This window comes from Parasteatoda tepidariorum, chromosome 11, assembly GCF_982258835.1.
Source record: "Parasteatoda tepidariorum strain Cologne lab strain chromosome 11, Ptep-v5.0, whole genome shotgun sequence".
In the NCBI taxonomy this organism is placed as follows: domain Eukaryota; kingdom Metazoa; phylum Arthropoda; class Arachnida; order Araneae; family Theridiidae; genus Parasteatoda; species Parasteatoda tepidariorum.
In genome coordinates this window covers 97695458-97721470 of record NC_141765.1, presented here as the reverse complement: position 1 = coordinate 97721470, position 26013 = coordinate 97695458, and the positions used below count along the sequence as shown (strand labels likewise).

The 26013-nt window shown below is 28.0% G+C and overlaps 1 protein-coding gene across 1 annotated transcript in view; it reads right to left on the bottom strand.

The window, feature by feature from the left end:
* The window catches only part of LOC147801956 (putative ATP-dependent RNA helicase spindle-E), a 47945-nt gene extending 30627 nt beyond the window's left edge, over positions 1-17318 (bottom strand). Inside the window, exons 1-3 of the mRNA XM_087154369.1 lie at positions 17188-17318; positions 13898-14045; positions 11906-12104 (exon numbers count right to left, since the gene is read on the bottom strand). Of these exons, the coding sequence (XP_087010495.1) occupies positions 11906-12104; positions 13898-14040 (342 nt within the window). The 5' untranslated portion in view covers positions 14041-14045; positions 17188-17318. The remainder of the gene's footprint in view (positions 1-11905; positions 12105-13897; positions 14046-17187) is intronic.
* Positions 17319-26013: the final 8695 nt, after the last annotated feature.

The following is a 26013-nucleotide window of genomic DNA, read 5'->3' as shown; positions in this document are numbered from 1 at the left end:
TTATAACCAAAACTGTTATTCTCTGCATCTTCATATTTATTGATTTTAAATTTAAAAAAACAGAGTAAAAAAGAAAGAAATGAGTTTAAGCAATAAACTAGCTGGAAAAAAAAGAGTTGAAGCAATCAAATTAGCTGGGGAAAAAATACAAAAATGTAGTAATTTAAAGTAGTTTTATTTCTTCTTAAAAGTGTAATATAAAATGCCAAAACTAGAATTTAAAATTGATGAAATAAAGAAAATAAGTCTGAAGTCAAAAACACAACAATAAATTAAAAAAAGCATTATAATAACATTAATTGAAATTATAACCAAAACTGTTATTCTCTGCATCTTCATATTTATTAATTTTAAACTAAAAAAAACAGAGTAAAAAAGAAAGAAAAGAGTTGCTGGAAAAAAAAACACAAAAGCAAATAATTACATACAGTAACATAGATGTAGTAATTTAAACTTGTTTTACTTCTTCTCAAAAGTTTAATATGAAATGCCTAAACTAGAATTTTAAATTGATAAAATAAATAAAATAAGTTTAAAGTCAAAAACACAACAATAAATTTAAAAAAGCATTATAATAACATTAATTGAAATTATAAACAAAAGTGTTATTCTCTGCATCTTCAAATTTATAGATTTCAAACTTAAAAAAACAAAGTAAAAAGGAAACAAAAGAGTTGAAGCAATAAACAAGCTGGAAAAAAAATACAAAAGCAAATAATGACATACAGTCAGATATATGTAGTAATTTAAACTAGTTTTACTTCTTCTCAGAAGTGAAATATAAAATGCCTAAACTAGAATTTTAAATTGATAAAATAAATAAAATAAGTTTGATGTCAAAAACACAAAAATAAATTTAAAAAAGCATTATTATAACATTAATTGAAATTATAAACAAAACTGAAATTCTCTGCATCTTTATATTTATAGATTTTAAACTTAAAAAAACAGAGTAAAAAAGAAAGAAAAGATATGAAGGAATAAACTAACTGGAAAAAAAATACAAAAGCAAATAATTACATACAGTCAGATATATGTAGTAATTTTAAGTTGATTTATTTCCTCTTAAATGCAAGTGTAATATAAAAAGCCGAAACTAGAATATTAAATTGATAAAATAAGTCTAAAGTAAAAAACACAACAATAAATTTAAAAAAGAATTATAATAACATTAAATGAAATTATATCCAAAACTGTTATTCACTGCATCTTCATATTTATTGATATTAAACATAAAAAAACAGAGTAAAAAAGAAAGAAAAGAGTTGCTGGAAAAAAACAACACAAAAGCAAATAATCACATACAGTCAAATATATGTAGTAATTTAAAGTTGTTTTATACCTTTTTAAAAGTGAATGTAATATAAAATGCCTAAACTAGAATTTTAAACTGATAAAATAAATAAAATAAGTTTGAAGTCAAAAACACAACAATAAATTAAAAAAAGCATTATAATAATATTAATTGAAATTATATCCAAAACTGTTATTTTCTGCATCCTTATATTTACTGATTTTAAACTTAAAAAAACAGAGTAAAAAAAGATAGAAAAGAATAGAAGGAATAAACTAGCTGGAAAAAAAATACAAAAGCAAATAATTACATACAGTCAGATATATATGTAGTAATATTAAGTTGATTTATTTCCTCTTAAATGTAAGTGCAATATAAAAACCCGAAACTAGAATAATAAATTGATAAAATAAGTCTGAAGTCAAAAATACAACAATAAAATTAAAAAAGCATTATAATAACATTAATTGAAATTATAATTAAAACTGTTATTCTCTGCATCTTCATTGATTTTAAACATAAAAAAACAGAGTAAAAAAGAAAGAAAAGAGTTGCTGGAAAAAACAAACACAAAAGCAAATAATTACATACAGTAATATATATGTAGTAATTTAAACTTGTTTTACTTCCTCTCAAAAGTTTAATATGAAATGCCTAAACTAGAATTTTAAATTGATAAAATAAGTCTGAAGTCAAAAATACAACAATAAAATTAAAAAAGCATTATAATAACATTAATTGAAATTATAATTAAAACTGTTATTATCTGCATCTTCATATTTACTGATTTTAAACTTAAAAAAACAGAGTTAAAAAGGAAGAATAGAGTTGAAGCAATAGACTAGATGGAAAAAAAAATACAAAAGCAAATAATTACATACAATCAGATATATGTAGTAATTTAAAGCTGTTTTAATTCTCAAAAGTGTAATATAAAATGCCTAAACTAGAATTTTAAATTGATAAAATAAATAACACAAGTTAGAAGTCAAAAACACAACAATAAATTTTAAAACTCATTATAATAATATTAATTGAAATGATAGGTAAAACCAAAACTGTTATACTCTGTATCTTCATATTTTTTGATTTTAAACTAAAAAAAAAAAAAAAAAAAAAAAACACATTAAAGAAGGAAAAAAAAGTGTTGAAGCAATAAACAAGCTGGAAAAAAAAACATTAAAGCTAATAATTACATACAGTCAGATATATGTATTAATTTAAAGTTGATTTATTTCCTTTTAAAAGTAAGTGTAATATAAAAACCCTAAACTAGAAATTTAAATTGATAAAATAAGTCTGAAGTAAAAAAACACAACAATAAATTTAAAAAAGCATTATAATAACATTAATTGAAATTATATCCAAAACTGTTATTCTTCTCATCTTCATATTTATTGATTTTAAACATAAAAAAACAGAGTAAAAAAGGAAGAATAGCGTTGATGCAATAAACTAGCTGGAAAAAAAAACAAAAGCAAATAATTACATAGAGTGAGATATATGCAATAATTTAAAGTTGTTTTATTTATTCTTAAAAGTAAGAGTAACATAAGAGGCCCATACTAGAATTTTAAACTGATAAAGTAAATAAAATTAGTTTGAAGTCAAAAACACAACAATAAATTTAAAAAAGTATTATAATAACATTAATTGAAATTATATCCAAAACTGTTATTCTCTGCATCTTCATATTTATTGATTTTAAAATTAAAAAAACAGAGTGAAAAAAGAAAGAAATGAGTTTGAAGCAATAAACTAGCTGGAAAAAAAATACAAAAGCAAATAATTACATACAGTCAGATATATATGTAGTAATATTAAGTTGATTTATTTCCTCTTAAATGTAAGTGTAATATAAAAACCCGAAACTAGAATATTAAATTGATAAAATAAGTCTGAAGTCAAAAATACAACAATAAAATTAAAAAAGCATTATAATAACATTAATTGAAATTATAATTAAAACTGTTATTCTCTGCATCTTCATTGATTTTAAACATAAAAAAACAGAGTGAAAAAGAAAGAAAAGAGTTGCTGGAAAAAAAACCCACAAAAGCAAATAATTACATACAGTAATATATATGTAGTAATTTAAACTTGTTTTACTTCTTCTCAAAAGTTTAATATGAAATGCCTAAACTAGAATTTTAAATTGATAAAATAAGTCTGAAGTCAAAAATACAACAATAAAATTAAAAAAAGCATTATAATAACATTAATTGAAATTATAATTAAAACTGTTATTCTCTGCATCTTAATTGATTTCAAACATAAAAAAACAGAGTAAAAAAGAAAGAAAAGAATTGAAGGAATAAACTGGAAAAAAAATACAAAAGCAAATAATTACATACAGTCAGATATATGTAGTAATTTTAAGCTGATTTATTTCCTCTTAAATGTAAGTGTAATATAAAAAGCAGAAACTAGAATATTAAATTGATAAAATAAATAAAATAAGTCTAAAGTGAAAAACACAACAATAAATTTAAAAAAGCATTATAATAACATTAATTGAAATTATAACTAAAACTGTTATTCTCTGCATCTTCATATTTACTGATTTTAAACTTAAAAAAACAGAGTTAAAAAGGAAGAATAGAGTTGAAGCAATAGACTAGCTGGAAAAAAAATACAAAAGCAAATAATTACATACAATCAGATATATGTAGTAATTTAAAGCTGTTTTAATTCTTCTTAAAAGTAAGCGTAACATAAAATGCCTAAACTAGAATTTTAAATTGATAAAATAAATAACACAGGTTAGAAGTCAAAAACACAACAATAAATTTAAAAACGCATTATAAAAATATTAATTGAAATGATAGGTAAAACCAAAACTGTTATACTCTGTATCTTCATATTTTTTGATTTTAAACTAAAAAAAAAAAAAAAAAAAAAAACACAGTAAAGAAGAAAAAAAAGTGTTGAAGCAATAAACAAGCTGGAAAAAAAACATTAAAGCAAATAATTACATACAGTCAGATATATGTATTAATTTTAAGTTGATTTATTTCCTTTTAAAAGTAAGTGTAATATAAAAACCCTAAACTAGAAATTTAAATTGATAAAATAAGTCTGAAGTAAAAAAACACAACAATAAATTTTAAAAAGCATTATAATAACTATAATTGAAATTATATCCAAAACTGTTATTCTCTGCATCTTTATATTTATTGATTTTAAAATTAAAAAAACAGAGAAAAAAAGAGAAAAAAGAGTTGAGGTAATAAACTAGCTGAAAAAAAAAACAAAAGCAAATAATTACATAGAGTCAGATATAAGCAATAATTTAAAGTTGTTTTATTTTTTCTTAAAAGTAAGTGTAACATCAAAGGCCCATACTAGAATTTTAAACTGATAAAATAAATAAAATTAGTTTGAAGTCAAAAACACAACAATAAATTTAAAAAAGTATTATAATAACATTAATTGAAATTATAAACAAAACTGAAATTCTCTGCATCTTTATATTTATAGATTTCAAACTTAAAAAAACAGTAAAAAAGAAAGAAAAGAATTGAAGGAATAAACTAACTGGAAAAAAAAATACAAAAGCAAATAATTACATACAGTCAGATATATATGTAGTAATATTAAGTTGATTTATTTCCTCTTAAATGTAAGTGTAATATAAAAAGCCGAAACTAGAATATTAAATTGATAAAATAAGTCTGAGGTTAAAAATACAACAATAAAATTAAAAAAGCATTCTAATAACATTAATTGAAATTATTATTAAAACTGTTATTCTCTGCATCTTCATTGATTTTAAACATAAAAAAACAGAGTAAAAAAGAAAGAAAAGAATTGAAGGAATAAACTGGGAAAAAAATACAAAAGCAAATAATTACATACAGTCAGATATATGTAGTAATTTTAAGTTGATTTATTTCCTCTTAAATGTAAGTGTAATAAAAAAAGCCGAAACTAAAATATTAAATTCATAAAATAAGTCAGAAGTAAAAAACACAACAAAAAATTTAAAAAAGGATCAAATTAACATTAATTGAAATTATATTCAAAACTGTTATTCTCTGTATCTTCATATTTATTGATTTTAAACATAAAAAAACAGTCATATATATGTAGTAATTTTAAGTTGTTTTATATCTTCTTAAAAGTAAATGTAATATGAAATGCCTAAACTAGAATTTTAAATTGATAAAATAAGTCTGAAGTCAAATATACAACAATAAAATTAAAAAAGCATTATAATAACATCAATTGAAATTATAATTAAAACTGTTATTCTCTGCATCTTCATATTTACTGATTTTAAACTTAAAAAAAAACAGAGTTAAAAAGGAAGAATAGAGTTCAAGCAATAGACTAGCTGGAAAAAAAAATACAAAAGCAAATAATTATGTACACTACGATATATGTAGTAATTTAAAGTTGATTTATTTCTTCTTAAAAGAGTAATATGAAAAGCCTAAAATAGAATTTTAAAATGAAAAATAAATAAAATAAGTCTGAAGTCAAAAACACAACAATAAATTTAAAAAAGCATTATTATAACATTAATTGAAATTATATCCAAAACTGTTGTTCTCTGCATCTTCATATTTATTGATTTTAAACTTAAAAAAAAAAGAGAAAAAAGAGTTGAGGTAATAAACTAGCTGAAAAAAAAAACAAAAGCAAATAATTACATAGAGTCAGATATAAGCAATAATTTAAAGTTGTTTTATTCTTTCTTAAAAGTAAGTGTAACATCAAAGGCCCATACTAGAATTTTAAACTGATAAAATAAATAAAATTAGTTTGAAGTCAAAAACACAACAATAAATTTAAAAAAGTATTATAATAACATTAATTGAAATTATATCCAAAACTGTTGTTCTCTGCATCTTCATATTTATTGATTTTGAAATTAAAAAAACAGAGAAAAAAAGAGTTGAGGTAATAAACTAGCTGAAAAAAAAAACAAAAGCAAATAATTACATAGAGTCAGATATAAGCAATAATTTAAAGTTGTTTTATTTTTTCTTAAAAGTAAGTGTAACATCAAAGGCCCATACTAGAATTTTAAACTGATAAAATAAATAAAATTAGTTTGAAGTCAAAAACACAACAATAAATTTAAAAAAGTATTATAATAACATTAATTGAAATTATATCCAAAACTGTTGTTCTCTGCATCTTCATATTTATTGATTTTAAACTTAAAAAAACAGAGAAAAAAAGAGAAAAAAGAGTTGAGGTAATAAACTAGCTGAAAAAAAAAACAAAAGCAAATAATTACATAGAGTCAGATATAAGCAATAATTTAAAGTTGTTTTATTTTTTCTTAAAAGTAAGTGTAACATCAAAGGCCCATACTAGAATTTTAAACTGATAAAATAAATAAAATTAGTTTGAAGTCAAAAACACAACAATAAATTTAAAAAAGTATTATAATAACATTAATTGAAATTATATCCAAAACTGTTGTTCTCTGCATCTTCATATTTATTGATTTTGAAATTAAAAAAACAGAGAAAAAAAGAGAAAAAAGAGTTGAGGTAATAAACTAGCTGAAAAAAAAAACAAAAGCAAATAATTACATAGAGTCAGATATAAGCAATAATTTAAAGTTGTTTTATTTTTTCTTAAAAGTAAGTGTAACATCAAAGGCCCATACTAGAATTTTAAACTGATAAAATAAATAAAATTAGTTTGAAGTCAAAAACACAACAATAAATTTAAAAAAGTATTATAATAACATTAATTGAAATTATATCCAAAACTGTTGTTCTCTGCATCTTCATATTTATTGATTTTGAAATTAAAAAAACAGAGAAAAAAAGAGAAAAAAGAGTTGAGGTAATAAACTAGCTGAAAAAAAAACAAAAGCAAATAATTACATAGAGTCAGATATAAGCAATAATTTAAAGTTGTTTTATTTTTTCTTAAAAGTAAGTGTAACATCAAAGGCCCATACTAGAATTTTAAACTGATAAAATAAATAAAATTAGTTTGAAGTCAAAAACACAACAATAAATTTAAAAAAGTATTATAATAACATTAATTGAAATTATATCCAAAACTGTTGTTCTCTGCATCTTCATATTTATTGATTTTAAACTTAAAAAAACAGAGAAAAAAAGAGAAAAAAGAGTTGAGGTAATAAACTAGCTGAAAAAAAAAAACAAAAGCAAATAATTACATAGAGTCAGATATAAGCAATAATTTAAAGTTGTTTTATTTTTTCTTAAAAGTAAGTGTAACATCAAAGGCCCATACTAGAATTTTAAACTGATAAAATAAATAAAATTAGTTTGAAGTCAAAAACACAACAATAAATTTAAAAAAGTATTATAATAACATTAATTGAAATTATATCCAAAACTGTTGTTCTCTGCATCTTCATATTTATTGATTTTGAAATTAAAAAAACAGAGAAAAAAAGAGAAAACACAACAATAAATTTAAAAAAGTATTATAATAACATTAATTGAAATTATATCCAAAACTGTTGTTCTCAGCATCTTCATATTTATTGATTTTGAAATTAAAAAAACAGAATAAAAAAGAAAGAAAAGAGTTGCTGGAAAAAAACACAAAAGCAAATAATTACATATAGTCAGATATACGTAGTAATTTAAAGTTGTTTTATTTCTTCTTAAAAGTGTAACATAAAATGCCCATACTAGAATTTTTAACTGATAAAATAAATAAAATTAGTTTGAAGTCAAAATCACAACAATAAATTTAAAAAAGTATTATAATAACATTAATTGAAATTACAAACAAAACTGAAATTCTCTGCATCTTTATACTTATAGATTTCAAACTTAAAAAAACAGAGTAAAAAAGAAAGAAAAGAATTGAAGGAATAAACTGGGAAAAAAATACAAAAGCAAATAATTACATACAGTCAGATATATGTAGTAATTTTAAGTTGATTTATTTCCTCTTAAATGTAAGTGTAATATAAAAAGCCGAAACTAAAATATTAAATTCATAAAATAAGTCAAAAGTAAAAAACACAACAAAAAATTTAAAAAAGGATCATAATAACATTAATTGAAATTATATTCAAAACTGTTATTCTCTGTATCTTCATATTTATTGATTTTACAGAGTATAAAAGAAAGAAAAGAGTTTCTGGAAAAAAAACACAAAAGCAATAAATTACATACAGTCATATATATGTAGTAATTTAAAGTTGTTTTATATCTTCTTAAAAGTAAATGTAATATGAAATGCCTAAACTAGAATTTTAAATTGATAAAATAAGTCTGAAGTCAAATATACAACAATAAAATTAAAAAAGCATTATAATAACATCAATTGAAATTATAAATAAAACTGTTATTCTCTGCATCTTCATATTTACTGATTTTAAACTTAAAAAAAAAAACAGAGTTAAAAAGGAAGAATAGAGTTCAAGCAATAGACTAGCTGGAAAAAAAAAAATACAAAAGCAAATAATTATGTACACTACGATATATGTAGTAATTTAAAGTTGATTTATTTCTTCTTAAAAGAGTAATATGAAAAGCCTAAAATAAAATTTTAAATTGAAAAATAAATAAAATAAGTCTGAAGTCAAAAACACAACAATAAATTTAAAAAAGCATTCTAATAACATTAATTGAAATTACATCCAAAACTGTTGTTCTCTGCACCTTCATATTTATTGATTTTGAAATTAAAAAAACAGAGTAAAAAAGAAAGAAAAGAGTTGTTGGAAAAAAAACACAAAAGCAAATAATTACATACAGTCATACATATGTAGTAATTTAAAGTTGTCTGTAAGTAATTTAAACTAGCTGGAAAAAAAAAGCAAATAATTACATAGAGTCAGATATAAGCAATAATTTAAAGTTGTTTTATTTCTTCTTAAAAGTAAGTGTAACATCAAAGGCCCATACTATAATTTTAAACTGATAAAATAAATAAAATTAGTTTGAAGTCAAAAACACAACAATAAATTTAAAAAAGCATTATAATAACATTAATTGAAATTACATCCAAAACTGTTGTTCTCTGCATCTTCATATTTATTGATTTTGAAATTAAAAAAACACAGTAAAAAAAGATAGAAAAGAGTTGAAGCAATAAACTAGCTGAAAAAAAAAATACAAAAGCAAATAATTACGTACAGTCAGATATATGTAGTAATTTAAACTTGTTTTATTTCTTCTCAAAAGTGTAATATAAAATGCCTAAACTAGAATTTTAAATTGATAAAATAAATAAAATAAGTTTGAAGTCAAAAACACAACAATAAATTAAAGAAAGCATTATAATAACATTAATTGAAATTACATACAAAACTGTTATTCTCTGCATCTTCATATTTATTGATTTTAAACATAAAAAAACAGAGTAAAAAAGAAAGAAAAGAGTTGTTGGAAAAAAAACACAAAAGCAAATAATTACATACAGTCATACATATGTAGTAATTTAAAGTTGTTTTATATCTTTTTAAAAGTGAATGTAATATAAAATGCCGAAACTAGAATTTTAAATTGATAAAATAGATAACACAAGTTAGTTAAAAACACAACAATAAATTTAAAAACGTATTATAATAATATTAATTGAAATGATAGGTAAAACCAAAACTGTTATACTCTGTATCTTCATATTTTTTGATTTTAAACATTAAAAAAAAACACAGTAAAAAAAAAGAAGAGTTGAAGCAATAAACTAGCTGGAAAAAAAAACATTAAAGCAAATAATTACATACATTCAGATATATGTATTAATTTAAAGTTGATTTATTTCCTTTTAAAAGCAAGTGCAATATAAAAAGCCTAAACTAGAAATTTAAATTGATAAAATAAATCTGAAGTCAAAAATACAACAATAAAATTAAAAAAGCATTATAATAACATTAATTGGAATTATAATTAAAACTGTTATTCTCTGCATCTTCATATTTATTGATTTTAAACTTAAAAAAACAGAGTAAAAAGGAAGAATAGAGTCGAAGCATTAAACTAGCTGGAAAAAAAGTACAAAAGCAAATAAGATATATGCATAGAGTCAGATATATGCAGTAATTTAAAATTGTTTTATTTCTTCTTAAAAGTAAGTGTGACATAAAATGCCTATATTAGAATTTTAAATTGATAAAATAATTAAAAATAAGTCATAAGTCAAAAACAGAACAATAAATTTAAAAAAACATTATAATATCATAAATTGAAATGATAGGCATAACCAAAACTGTTTTTCGCTGCATCTTCAGGTTTATTGATTTTAAACTTAAAAAAAAACAGAGTAACAAAGAAAAAGAGTTGAAGCAATAAACTAGCTGGAAAAAAAACACAAAAGCAAATAATTACATTCAGTCAGATACATGTAGTAATTTAAAGTTGTTCTATATCTTCTTAAAAGTAAATGTAATATAAAATGTATAAAATAGAATTTTAAATTGATAAAATAAATAAAATAAGTCTGAAGTCAAAAACACAACAATAAACTTAAAAAAGCATTATAATAACATTAATTGAAATTATAACTAAAACTGTTATTCTCTGCATCTTCATATTTATTGATTTTAAACTTAAAAAAGAAAAATAGAGTAAAAAAGGAAGAATAGAGTTGAAGTAATAAACTAGCTGGAAAAAAAAATACAAAAGCAAATAATTACATACAATCAGTAATATGTAGCAATTTAAAGCTGTTTTATTTCTTCTTAAAAGTAAGTGTAATAAATGCCTAAACTAGAATTTTAAATTGATAAAATAAATAACATAAGTTTGAACTCAAAAACACAACAATAAATTTAAAAAAGCATTATAATAACATTAATTGAAATTATAAACAAAACTGTAATTCTCTGCATCTTTATATTTATTGATTTTAAACTTAAAAAAACAGAGTAAAAAAAAAAAAAAAGTTGAAGTATATATTAATAGTATATTTTAAGAGTATATATTAATATTTACAATATATTAATAGTAAAATAATATTTAAAAAATTATTCATATAACTATGAAAACAAAAACCATTCCGTAAATAATACAATAGAGAGAATAAACAACTACTTCTCTTTAATGTGAGATTCGTGCAAAATCAAAGTAAATCAATCAACAAAGTAAATTTACTTACTAGAGAAGTTCAAATATTTAAAAAAGATTATAAAGGCTTGGCATAGATAAAACTGAAAAATAACACCAATTTGCACCACAATATAATATCATAAACATTATAAATCAAACATATGACCCAGATAATACGAATACCAAATAAACATCCTAAAAATTAAGACTCTCAAATATGTCATTTCATTATCATGTGAATAAGATTGGTGATATGTTAAAAAGAGATCAGATAAAAAATATAATTAGAATAGATTTATGATACAGTTGAACCTCATTAACACGAAACTGCATAACGTGAAATATCGACTTACATGAAACACATGTTTGGTCCAGTGAGTCAACTATCAATTATTGTTGTATTTTAAATGTTTAATACGAAATTTTCAAGCTGATTATCTCTTAACATGAAAGGTTGCCACTCGAATCTGGAGACAAAAAAATTCTCTGTATTTTCCAGGTTTTTTCTCTGTTCTCCTTGTGGAGTGGCAACCCTGAAAGTATATTGCACTCAAATTTTTGGGGAAATTTGAAACCAGAAAAAAAGAGAGAATAAAATGTTTTTTACCTGTTCCCTGTAACTCGTGATGGGGAGATCAGGATCGTAGTTTGCGGCTTCATTAAAGTAAGTAGAGTAGATTTGTCTGGTTTCTTCATTATGCAATTCACTGACCGCTGGTCCCTCAGTGATGGCAGTACTATTATCGTCAACATCCTCCAAGGTAGTGAGGCTGACGGTTGAACCGGGCAATTCTAAGGTCTGTCTCCTAGTCAAAAACTAAAGAACTTTCAACTTCCACATAGTTTTGAAAATCCTATAATTTTAATACAATATTATTTATTACAACAACGGAATCTCGAAATAAAAACAAGCATTTAGTAATCCTTTTTTGACCAGTCCAATTAGCGTGATTTCTACGTCGGTTGTTACTGCTACGGATTTCAAGATTTTTTTTTTTTTTTTTTTAATGTGAGGATGATTTACAAAAAAGGAAATGATTAGTGTGGTTTTCACCCTACGAAATTGGAGAATTTCACCCATAATATTAGAATTAAAAAATATTACATATTCAAATTTTTTTTAAATTATTTTATTAAAAAAGTTTTTTTTATGTTGAAGCTTCGATTAGTTTAAATTGGTAACATGTATACAGTCAGACCTCAATATAAGGTCACCCTAAGGGACATTGCAAAAGTGACCTTATAAGCGGGGTGACCTTTTAACAGATTCATTAGCAGGTCATAACTAAGCACGTAAATAGTACACATTATGATTTTTAAAAATGGTAATACAAACGAAAACAATCGGTCATAAATTAAATATTTAAGTCAATAAATTTTAACAGCATTAATAAATTAAAGAAAGTTAGAATCTTGAAAAAAAAATTAATTTAAAATAAAGCTGTTTACAAATTTCCTCTAAGTTTATAGACATACATTACATCTAACCTTATTTAAAATAATCATTTATGCAGGTTCGTCTCGTATTTGGCTTCATTTTTCGAACAATGTTTTCTAGATTTTGTAACTTCTCAAAATGTTCCTCAGCTCCCTCATGGTTTGTAAAAAAATTTCGTTTGACATTTATTGCATTGAAGCTTTTCCTTTGAGTTACAGCTACAGTCTCAGGATCACTGTCATTGTCCACAACTTGTGAAACTTGTAAAACAATTTCAGAAATTGTAGCTTCAGAAGTGGTGGCAATTTCCTCATCAGTCAAACCATATACAGCCTCCTCTTCAATGGCATGGCCACGATTTTCCAAATCTTCCATCAGAACAGATAGAGGAATATTGTCTTTTTCTTCGGTTTTGTCATCCATGATATTCAGAGAACTCACAAAACGTGCATGACGAAAACAATTTTCTATGTATGTGGTGGACACCATGTTACGCCTCAGATAAAAATGACCTTATAAGCAATAACGATTTTTAAAACTTGACCATATATCCGATAATCTGTAACAAATAATTCCTATTCAGTCAACCGGAATTTTGGAAAAGTGACCTTATATATGCGGTTGACCTTATATCGAGGTCTGACTGTATTTGTTATTACTAAAAGTATCTTGAAGAAAGATATTGTTAGTACTAGAGAGGTAAGTCGAAGAAAGACTGAAAAAATTCTGCCAACACAATTTTTAAAAAAGCTTTAAATTCAAAAATTCAACATACTTGTTCATTCTTTTCTTTATCCAGATACTTTTTAACATAAACATAACATTAATGAATTAAATACCTTTTACTATTCAAAATTATGCGTAAACATAATAAATAACATTTCAAGTTCATTTAATGTCAATCATACCTGGAAAATATTGCAGTTTTTCTGTTTTGATGACTGTAAAATTCTCTATGTGAAAAATATTTAGCACATTATGGAGCAATTATCATGAAATTTATAGAATTTCGTAAAATCCACTGCATTTTTTCCTAGCCATGTTTGTTTAATAATGAAACAAATACTTCATTTTTACATATTTATCATAAAGAATTTTAACAAAACAAAACACAACATTCGATTCCTTAATAATCAAATAATGGTTATTAAAATAACTTACTGTGGAATAGTAGGATGTGGCGGAGGAAACTGCTGCATATTATTGATGCCAGTACCACCTGTTGCAGTGGGTGCCACTTTTAAATCTTCCAACTGGGCATTTAGGTCAAAAAAAGAGTTAATATGGTCCAATGTGATGGACATCTTTACTAGAAATAAAAAAAGAATTTTAATACTAGTTTTCAATTAATCTATAAACTACAAAATAATACAATTAGTTTATAGAGTATAAAAGATAATACAATTAATCTTCAATATAATACAATTAGTCCATAGACTAAACAGGATATAACCTACAGTGTTCATTCTAAACAAAATTGGTCCTTTTGATGAAAGATTTACTCTTTTGAGCCTATAAACCAAGGGTCCCCAACCCTAATTGTTTATTGCTAGTATTAAACATGTGTACTTATTGTTTTAAAATAAATAAATTTGTATCTTGAAAATAGCCTTTAAATGTTTATTTGTAAAATATTATTAAATTGCGTCCTATTGAATTTTGGAGAAAAAAAATTTTTCTCTGGAAATTAAATAATGCATATGTTAATATTCTTTTGACATTTATGAAAAGAAATTTTATCATTAGTGCGCAACTAATGATCGTGTTATTAATACACGAGTCCATAATAATTTCACACAATATGATGATAGATTTTTTTTTTCTTCAGTGACGTGGCTTTCTAAATTTCGATATTTCAAATTATTACAATACAATGATTATCAATTTGAGAACTCACTTTTCAAGACACGTTCAATTCACTACAAATCATTGCATTTTTCACGTAATTTTTAAACTCCGATGTTTTGTATTAAAACGACATTATTATAACACATAAATTTCAATTTCACCTTTTTCAGGTAAAATTGAATTTTATGTGTTGTGACAATGTGAACAACACATAAGATTTCCAGATTTGAGTAACAACCATGTCCAGGTAATAAACACTGGACACGGTTGTCACTTAAATCTGGAAAAGATGTTCCCCGTGATTTCCATACACAATACATAAAGAGGAAACACAAAATAACTGTGCAAATGTGTGATCTTATATTAAGATAACTAATACTAGTTTCAATTGCTGGAAAAACTTAGAGAAATACAGAACAGTTCTACATAAAAAAATAAAAAAAATGATACAGCAAATGAAATAGTATAGTACCTATGGCTGAACTATCTTTAAATCTTAATTTGCACATTGAAAGGTCAACATTTTGTAAAAGAAAAAAAAAAAGAAAAATTGCCTGTATTTGCACAGTTTAAAATGAAACATCCAAAATTCCCTGTGGAGTGGCAACCCTGCAGGGAGTCGTCCTCCCTGCATTATCTTCTCCCTTTACTCATACCTTCCCACTTGTCATCAGGGGTCTGTCCAAACATTTTGCGAAAGGTCCTGTTTTTGCAAAATTGTGAAAAAATGACTTGTAATTTGTGAATATAATATAAACGTTAAGTCACATTCTTTCAACTAGTGTCCTGCTTTTGTGAATTTGTGCAAATAGGGCCCTGCAATTGCAAAAAACTTTTTCAAGAAGTTTTTAAATTGTAAATAGATATAAGATTATGCTCAACACTGTAAAATTATAATTAAAAAAATTAAATTTTCAAAAATAAACAGCAATTGCTGCTACTACATTAGGGATGCAACATACAAATATTTGGCATTTAGCCTACACTGCTGAAAGCAGAATATTAATTTCGGACAAATAAAGAAAGAAGCATCAGCCGAAGACAAAATTTAGTTCGTTTACATCTGCCTCCAAGTTCGTTTACATCTGCTAACAAGTTTTTTTTCCTTTTTCTGAATATTTCTTAGTTTACTTAAAATATATTTGAAATTTTACACACACCTGGAGAAGTAATTAAAATTTACAAACGTGTCTTTCTTTCTTGAGTTTATGATTATAGTAACTATTTACTGATAAAAAAATTAATATTAATCATGAATATAAGCTTATAAAGTATCTCTCTGGCTCTCCCTTATAAATAAATAAAATAAACTGAGTTTTTAAGTTCCACCTTTGAAAATTTGATCTCCGGAAACTTCGGTGATCAGCGATTTTTTGAAACGTCTGAACCTTCAATCCCGGTAACTCCAAGATCACTGTTACCGAAAAATCCGGATTTTTTCCAGAGCACAATCAGCCCTGGGGAAGTCCCTCTCTGATGATATTTCTCTATTGTCATCTGCCAGGCTAACTACAATAGCCGAGGTGCCACATTTTTTAATAGGAAATATTTAATGTAGAAGTTTAAAGGGATCGGAAGTTGCCAAGACTAAGGGGGAAAATTCACCCTGGGTCCCAAACTTCCAGCGTGACCCAGAGCTAAGTTAACAGATAAAAGAGCCAAAGCGTAATGCCTCAAAAGTCCTCTCTATTGCTTTGATTAAAAAGAATCAATCAAGCGTCAGTGTGCATTGCCAAATTATTCAACAAAAAATAAGCACCTTTTAAGCACTCAAATAATATTTTTCAAAAGCACTTAAAAAAATCCCAATTAGGCAGAATTGGAAAGTGTTTGACAATTGACGGCTTTATCTGGTTTTAACAGTCATTTCTAAAACAAAAACTTTCGGCATTGTTTCAGACAATTGTCACAATTTTTAATCATATAAATCGAATGGCATTTTAATACGCTACGGACTGACGATATGCGGAAATAGATTGGAGTTGAATTAATTGCGAAAACGTTGAATAGAACAATGTGAACAGTGTCTCTCTGTATACTTCGTAGCGAAATTCAACACGGCAAAGGAAAAATCTCATTTTGGAAAAGGAAAATATTAAGCACTTTTTAAAAACATCCAATGAAAAATGCACCTTTAAGTACTTTTTACAAACGCTACGCACCCTGAGCGTGTGAAGAGGTTTATCCTTTCTCAAATAAACACAAAACAGAGATTGTTGCATAATTAAAAACTGTTGAAAGTCATTCCTTGCTTCGGAGACCACCTTACTTATGAGGAAACAAACGCTCAAACAATTAAGAGGCTACACCCTGAGTAACAGAATTGAAATGATAGCATGCTTAACTCCTCGCAACGTAGCAAAAATGTGGTGTTTATAATGCAGGCGTCGTTTTAAAGAGGACAGGACTTAAATACAGCGTGGAAAATATTCACAAAAATCTGCTTCGTAACCAATTTAGCCGTAAATATCACGCCACTGAAAATTCCGCTGAAACAATTGGCAAATCTCATAACTAATAATATAGTTTAGAATCACCCGAAGTTTACTACTTAACTACAGTTAACAAGCATAGAATATTACAAAATGCGGAATAAAAATTACCAGAATAAATGTTTGTACCTTTAAATTTTTCCAACCGAAATTCAATACCTAAAAAGTCCAACTTTCGTATAAAAATGATGGTAGAATTGATGATGACCGTCGTGCAGTTTTGGAACTCTTTGCAGTATTTCGCTTATAGCTCGCTTATTGCAGAACGAGTGATAGGCTGTAGTTGTAGTACTTTTACGTCGTACAAGAGCTGCACAATGAGTTCTTCCCAACTTCGACTGCTTGGTCACGTGGTGTTGCAAGGCCCGACCGACTACGTCCATTGTTTACCTTGCAGACGCATAATTTAAACTGAATTTTACTTTATTGTTCCTTTAAAAACAATTTCTTTTTGCATAAATTTTTCACTATATTTTGTAAATAGATGTTCGCAAAGCAATTTTTTTCTTATTTCATAATAACTAAGCTTTTATTTCTTATTATTCTATAACAGTCTTGTATCGTTCACATTTGTGTTTATTTTTATCCTTTCTTAAAAACACTTTAGTCCCGCAGTGGACTGATCGTTAAGACATTCCTAAAAAATTTCCTTTATTACGATTGCTTGGCATATAAAACTCTAATTTCTGGCAGAGTTTGAAAATTATAAGTTAATATTAAAGGGAGAAACGTAGTGAGTCGTGTGCGTAACTCCGGAGTCGAAATTTATCCGTTTTACAGCTATTATTCCCTCTTTCCCAAAGAAAAATAATTACTTTTATATATATAACACTTTATTCTCGTTGAAATATCGAAAAATAAATTTTAAAAAGTAAAATAAAGTAAATAGAAAAAAAAATTAAAACTTAATCCGTGACCAGGACCGAACCCCTGATCACCGATTCAACAAACTTCTTTAACCATGGCGCTAACAACTACACCACGACTCACACGTTGCTTCCACGAATATATAGCTTAAAGAACTTCCTTCCCGTTAATTAACAAAATCTATTTTGGCCCACTATGTGCCCCCTAATTAGTGTATAAAAATTTCCTTTATTACGATTGTTTGGCATATAAAACTCTAATTTCTGGCAGAGTTTGAAAATTATAAGTTAATATTAAAGGGAGAAACGTAGTGAGTCGTGTGCGTAACTCCGGAGTCGAAATTTATCCGTTTTTCAGCTATTATTCCCTCTTTCCCAAAGAAAAATAATTACTTTTATATATATAACACTTTATTCTCGTTGAAATATCGAAAAATAAATTTTAAAAAGTAAAATAAAGTAAATAGAAAAAAAAATTAAAACTTAATCCGTGACCAGGACCGAACCCCTGATCACCAATTCAACAAACTTCTTTACCCATGGCGCTAACAACTACACCACGACTCACACGTTGCTTCCACGAATATATAACTTAAAGAACTTCCTTCCCGTTAATTAACAAAATCTATTTTGGCCCACTATGTGCCCCCTAATTAGTGTATAAAAATTTCCTTTATTACGATTGTTTGGCATATAAAACTCTAATTTCTGGCAGAGTTTGAAAATTATAAGTTAATATTAAAGGGAGAAACGTAGTGAGTCGTGTGCGTAACTCCGGAGTCTAAATTTATCCGTTTTTCAGCTATTATTCCCTCTTTCCCAAAGAAAAATAATTACTTTTATATATATAGCACTTTATTCTCGTTGAAATATCGAAAAATAAATTTTAAAAAGTAAAATAAAGTAAATAGAAAAAAAAATTAAAACTTAATCCGTGACCAGGACCGAACCCCTGATCACCAATTCAACAAACTTCTTTACCAATGGCGCTAACAACTTCACCACGACTGACACGTTGCTTCAACGAATATATAGCTTAAAGAACTTCCTTCCCGTTAATTAACAAAATCTATTTTGGCCCACTATGTGCCCCCTAATTGGTGTATAAAAATTTCCTTTATTACGATTGCTTGGCATATAAAACTCTAATTTCTGGCAGAGTTTGAAAATTATAAGTTAATATTAAAGGGAGAAACATAGTGAGTCGTGTGCGTAACTCCGGAGTCGAAATTTATCCGTTTTTCAGCTATTATTCCCTCTTTCCCAAAGAAAAATAATTACTTTTATATATATAACACTTTATTCTCGTTGAAATATCGAAAAATAAATTTTAAAAAGTAAAATAAAGTAAATAGAAAAAAAAAAATTAAAACTTGATCCGTGACCAGGACCGAACCCCTGATCACCGATTCAACAAACTTCTTTACCCATGGCGCTAACAACTACACCACGACTCACACGTTGCTTCCACGAATATACAGCTTAAAGAACTTCCTTCCCGTTAATTAACAAAATCTATTTTGGCTCTTTATGTGCCCCCTAAATAGTGTATAAAAATTCCCTTTGGTACGATTGTTTGGTATATTAAGATTGATTTATAAAACGTGAAAATTCAATCATTAGATCAAAATCTATTCAGGGTGGTCTGGCTTTTATTTTGTACTCCATACATCGAGTTCTGTGAACAAAATGTTCTTAAATTCACTCCAAAGATATGATGAAAAAAACTGTGGGTCTAGGTTTTGAATCCACCCTGCTGTAGAGAGGGTACCAGCTTGTCAGGGAAATAAAGGCGGTAGGTGCACAATGCTGATTTTATTTTTACCACCACTCCTCGTTAGTCATAAATCGTGGAGTCTTAATATCGATGACACTCTAGCTCACAATAGACTGTTGGGCGGATTTTTTCTGCACATAAATATTTTAAATAAAATTCTCTTCGCTCGAATATTTTATTGCTATACTATAATTAGGTTTGCAATAAGGTAAAATGAAAGAGAGAAGGCCATTCATTTTAAAGGAACCGCAACGCATAGGACCCCTAAAGCCAAATTCGAGAAGGAAAAAAAATATGTAACAAAATATTGAAGAGTCAATTTTAAACTCCAGATTCAAATTTTATTTATTATTTTAATGAGATTGTTCGAATGAAAAGTTTCAAAAAAAGAACTATTACTTATACTTGTGTCGATAAACCTTTCAAAGAAAGTTTTCGTATTGCTCTTTCGCAGACTTTAAAAAAACAATCCAAAATCATGGTCTCGTTTATTTGCTTTCCTTTAACTGAGGCCCTTTGCAAAATATTTTCTTATTATTTATTAATATTTTCGCTGAAAAGGTTAATATTTGCTTTATTTCGTTTCCTTTGAAAAAGGTTTTCGCTTAATATTTCTGCTAATCTAATCATGACAGCAAACAAAAATGCAAAAAATAAGGTTTACAATTTGCTTGTTTTTTAACCTAAATAACAATATTTTTAAGAAAAGATTTAAAAATCATTTTGTTTTCCTTTAAGGAGAAAAGGTTGGAAATTGCAATATTTTTACGTCATTGAAAAAAGGTTTTTACCGCAAACCTTTTCGTAACAATGAAAGTAAAGTTAGAACTCAAGGTTGTCGTAAGGTTACATGCTTTCTGGGTATGTATGTAGAAATATAATAGTGAGTTGAATAGCGTTTAAATGAAGAAATTCGAAGTCAATATTCTGTATAAAAATACGGTCCTATATCTCCCTCTAATATGAACCTATAATATTGAAATTGGACCACGTATTATATTGCCGGGTAATAGTATAGCCTAAAAGAGGAAATAATTATAGACCTCATAGGGGGTACACAATGTGGCCCTATAGTTCACTATGTATATCTAAAATAGTCTTCTGAAAAGCTTTAAAATGAGGAATTTCGTATTCTAAAAACCTTTAAAACGAGGCGATTCGAAGTTATTTTTCAATATTAACGCAAGGCCCGATATCAGGCCTTAATATTGACCCATAATATCTTAATTGGATCACTTATTATATTACCAGGTAACCCTTATGAAAAAATTGAGGTATAATTGAGGTATAAACGAGGTTTATTTTAAAGGTATAAAGGAGGTTGTTATTTAAATACGTCGTTAAGGTTGAAAAGGGAGCAAATGAATACCTCAAAATCAACCTCAAATCTACCTTAAATAGACCTCCAGAGGTATATATGTTTCAACCTGAGTTGTTCAATTTTACATCTGTGGAGAGGTAGATATTTACTTCTTTAAAGTGTTTCATTTTCAACCTTAGGCTATTACTTATCAGCCTGAAGTACACTGGTTATCATAAATTAAGGAAAAATCACAAAAATAGCGATAACTCTTTCAAAAGTAAGCCAAACCGTGCAAAATTTGCATATGTTGTCCACTAAGAGTAGCTGAGTAAAATTGCAATATGCAAATTAGTGGCGCTGCACTCGGCTTACGTCATCTGCCTGGAGCATAAAAGTCCAAGTTTGAGAGAAAGCACACAAATTTTACTGTGATTGCGACATTGAAAATCTGAGATAGCCAATTCGTAATAATGACCTCTAGGCATCATTTGCCTGAAGAACTACGATGGAGAGCCATCGGGAGACTAGAGGCAGGGCAGAGTCAATCAGAAGTGGCCAGATGGCTAAATGTGAGTCCATCTGTGGTTCATAGACTTTGGAGGCAATTTCAAACCACAGATTCGGCATCTAGGAGGTTCAGTCAAGGACGGCCAACTGTTACGACCAGTGCCGATGACCGATATTTGACATTAAGTGCACGCAGGAATAGAACCGCTACTCCGACACATCTTAGATCCTCTCTTGCTGCAGCCACCGGAAGGTTGGTGTCAACGTCAACTGTGCGCAGAAGGCTCCACGAAGGTGGTCTGTATGCGAGACGACCAGCCATTTGCGTGCCGCTCACATCACGCCATAGGAGAGACCGTTTGCAGTGGGCCCGACAACATGTCCACTGGACGTCAGATCAATGGAGGCCTGTTCTCTTTACGGATGAGTCCAGGTTTAGTCTAGAAAGTGACAGTAGACGTTATTTGATATGGAGAGAACCTGGGACCCGTTATCATCCATCAAACATCCGTGAAAGAGATGCATACGGAAGAGGCAGTGTCTGTGTTTGGGGAGGCATATCCTTAGGAGGGCGCACATACCTCCATGTCTTTCCAAGGGGAACCGTGAATGCTCAGGTTTATCGAGACAACATCCTTGATGCTTATGTGCGCCCATATGCCGGGGCAATTGGTGATTGCTTCCTGTTACAGGACGATAATGCAAGACCACACAGAGCTCGCATTGTTGATGATTATCTTCAACAGGAAACAATTACTCGCATGGAGTGGCCAGCTCGATCCCCGGACTTGAATCCTATCGAGCACGTTTGGGATGCTCTAGGGAGGCGTGTATCTGCCATCAATCCGCCCCCTCAGACCCTTGCCACGCTTGCAACTGCTTTACAAGAGCAATGGCTCTCACTTCCTATTGAACTGATAGACCGCATAATTGAAAGCATCACACATCGCTGTTTGTGCTGTATTGCTTCTAGAGGCAATCATATTCCATATTAAAGGTACTTTTTCTATTGCAAACCGATACTTCCAATTTGTTTATTTTATACATGTGCTAATTTCTATACTACTATTTATGTCTGATAATTTCTTTTTATGTTGTTTAATACCTTACTATGTGTTGTATATTGTGGGTAAGTTTCATAAAATTCCATGTGTAATTTCTTGAGTTATCGCGATTTTTGTGAATTTTCCTTAATTTATGATAACCAGTGTATATTTTTTTCCACTTGAGGAAGTATTTATTCAACAACCTGAGGTGTTTCATTTTACACTTCAGGTTATTATAAATCAATTTCAGGTGTATTTTGTTCGACTTCAGGTAATTATTTTTCAACCTCATGTATCTAATTTCATGCCTGTAGAGGTATATATATTTCATCCTATGGTGTGTCATTTTACACTTAAGGTTATTATAAATCAACCTCAGGTGCATTTTGTTCTACCTCAGGTAATTATTTTTCAACCTCAGGTATATAATTTTATGCTTGTAGAGATACACACAGCGTGTCCCTAAAGTTTACTATGTATGTAAATCTAAAACAGTGTTCATAGAAGCTTTATTTTGAGGAAATTCGTCTTCTGAAACGCTTTGAAACCATAGAGTTGAAATACTACTATTTCAACTCTATGTTTGAAACAGGGACGTTCTAAGTCATTTTTCAATGCTAACGCAAGGAGCGATATGGGACCTTAATATTGACCCATATTATTTTAATTGCATCACGTATTATATTCACATGGAATAGCGTACCCTACCAAAGGAATTAATTATAGGTCCCATAGGGGGTACACAATTAGGACCCTAAAGTTTACTATGTATTTACAATGTGGCCCCGTTTGTTGGACTTAGCAATATTTGTAATATGTTCAATTCAATACATTCTATTTTAGAAGGTGGCAATTTATTTATTTTTCCCTTTTATTAAAACTTAATAAACAGGAAAGATTTAATTAAGGTAAGATTTTAAAATATATATATTCTTTAGATAGTTAAAAGTGGAGTAAATATATATTATTTTTTTTATGTGTTTTTCGATATTCTGGAGGGTCCTGCATGTAGGTAATAAAATTTTTTTATTGGGAAAATGGAAAAAAACTGGAAAAATCCAGGAAAATCAGTTTATTTGCTCTTTTTCGACTTCTTTTGTAACATTTTGGATATTCTAACATGCATGGGCTGTTTTAAGTGTGTGAAATCCAGCAAAGAAAGCTTAATGGAATAATAAAAAGAAAGAATAAAAAAATAAAGTGGCTCGAGAAAGGTTCAAATTTCAAGACTCCCTAGCTCCCTTTAATATCAAGGTATAATTTTCAAACTCGGACCCTAATTAGGGGTCTATGGTCCAAACAAGGCTGCCGACGAGAATTTTTATAGGTCAATTAGGGGGCTCACACTGGGCCTCTAAAGGTGTATTGCGAAGGTAAGAGGAGAGAGCTTTTGAAGCGAAATTGCAGTAGGCTTCACTTATCATCGTGGACTGGAAGGTAGGCCACCGGACAAGCAAGTTCGCTGCAGGAGGGAGGGGTCCTGGGTTCGAATCCCAGGGACGGGCAAATTTTCAAAAAATTTCTTTTTTTTTGTTGTTTATTTTAAATTATATTATTTTTTTATGTGGTTTTCGATATTCTGGAGGGTCCTGCATGAAGGAAATAATATTTTTTATTGGGAAATTGGGAAAAAACTGGAGAAATCCAGGAAAATCAGTTTATTTGCACTTTTTCGACTTCTTTTGTAACATTTTGGATATTCTAGCATGCATGGGGTGTTTTCTGTGTGTGAAATCTAGCAAAGAAAGCGTAATGGAATAATAAAAAAAAAGAATAAAAAAATAAAATGGTTGGAGAAAGGTTAAAATTTCAAGACCCCCTAGCTACCTTTAATATCAAGGTATAATTTTCAAACTCTGACACCCTATAAACGGGTTTGTAGCAGTGTATCGTGGGCAATGTTGATAGCCTTCGTGACTTTTGTTCACAGGTGCCCACTGGGTAACGCTAAATGAGCAACAATTCTGGCATCTTCATAGGCAAAGATTAAAATTCAGTGCCTGCCATTGGAAAAAAAACGTTATATTATTTTTTTATGTGTTTTTCGATATTCTAGAGAATACTTTTTGTAGGAAATAATTTCTTTTAATTGGGAAAGTGTGAAAAAACTGGAAAAATCTAGGAAAATCAGTTTATTTGCTCTTTTTCGACTCCTTTTGCAACACTTTGGATATTTTAGCATGAGTGGGGTGTTCTGTGTGTGAAATCCAGCAAAGAAAGCGTAATGAAATAATAAAGAAAAAAGAATAAAGAAATGAAATGGCGCGAGTAAGGTTCAAATTTTGAGACCCCCTAGCTCCCTTTTAATATCAAAGTAGAAAAAAAAGAAAATTTTTTGAAAAATTGCCGAAGCTGGGATTCGAAGCTGCGATTCCTCGCTCCAACCGTGAGTTACTAGTCCGGTGCCTTGACCACCAGTCCACCGGAACACATGAAGCCTGCAACAATTTCGCTTCCAAAGCCTTCTCACGATCAGCTATGCAATCAATACACCTTTGGAGCCCCATCCTGCCCCCCTCTTTCACCTATGAAAATTTCCTTCATCATGCATGTTTGGCCAATGGACCCCTATTTAGAGTCCGAGTTTGAAAAATATAACTTAATATTATAGGGAGTTAGACGGCTTCGAATTTCCAACCCCACCCAGCCTTTTTTTTTATTATTATTATTATTATTACTCCATTACGCTTCCTTTAACAAAGATTTTACACATAGAACACCTTACGCATGATAACCTGTCGAATATATTTTAAAAATAAGATAAAACTATGGAAATAAACCAATTTTCCTGGATTTTTCCAGTTTTCACCCTTTTTTCGCCATTTTCCAAATTTAAAAAATTTATTTCCTACATGTAGGATCCCCAAAAATATAGAAAAACGCATTAAAAACGTATATAATGCAAAATAAGCGAAAGAAAAAGAAGAGAGAAATTTTTTTGCAAAGTTGCTACAACTGGGATTCGAACCTGTTACCCCCCGCTCCAACCATGAGTTACTAGTCCGGTGTTTCGACCACCCGACCACCCGAACACGTGAAGCCTGTCACAATTTCGCTTCAAAAGCCCTCTCATGGTCAGCTATGCAATAAACCTTTGGGGCCCACAATGCCCTCCCCCTAATTCACCTATAAAAGATTCCTACGGCAGGCATGTTTGAACCACGGACCCCAACTTAGGGTCCAAGTTCAAAAATTATAACTTAATATTAAAGGCAGTTTGACGGCTTCGAAATTCGAACCCCACCCTGCCATTTTATTTTATTTTTTATTATTATTCCATTATGAGTTCCTTAACAAAGAAAGATGCTCGATTTTACGCATAGAACACCTTACGCTTGATAAACTGTCGAATATATTGTAAAAATAATTTAAAACAATGTAAATAAACCAATTTTCCTTGATTTTTCAAGTTTTTACCCATTTTTCGCTATTTTTCCA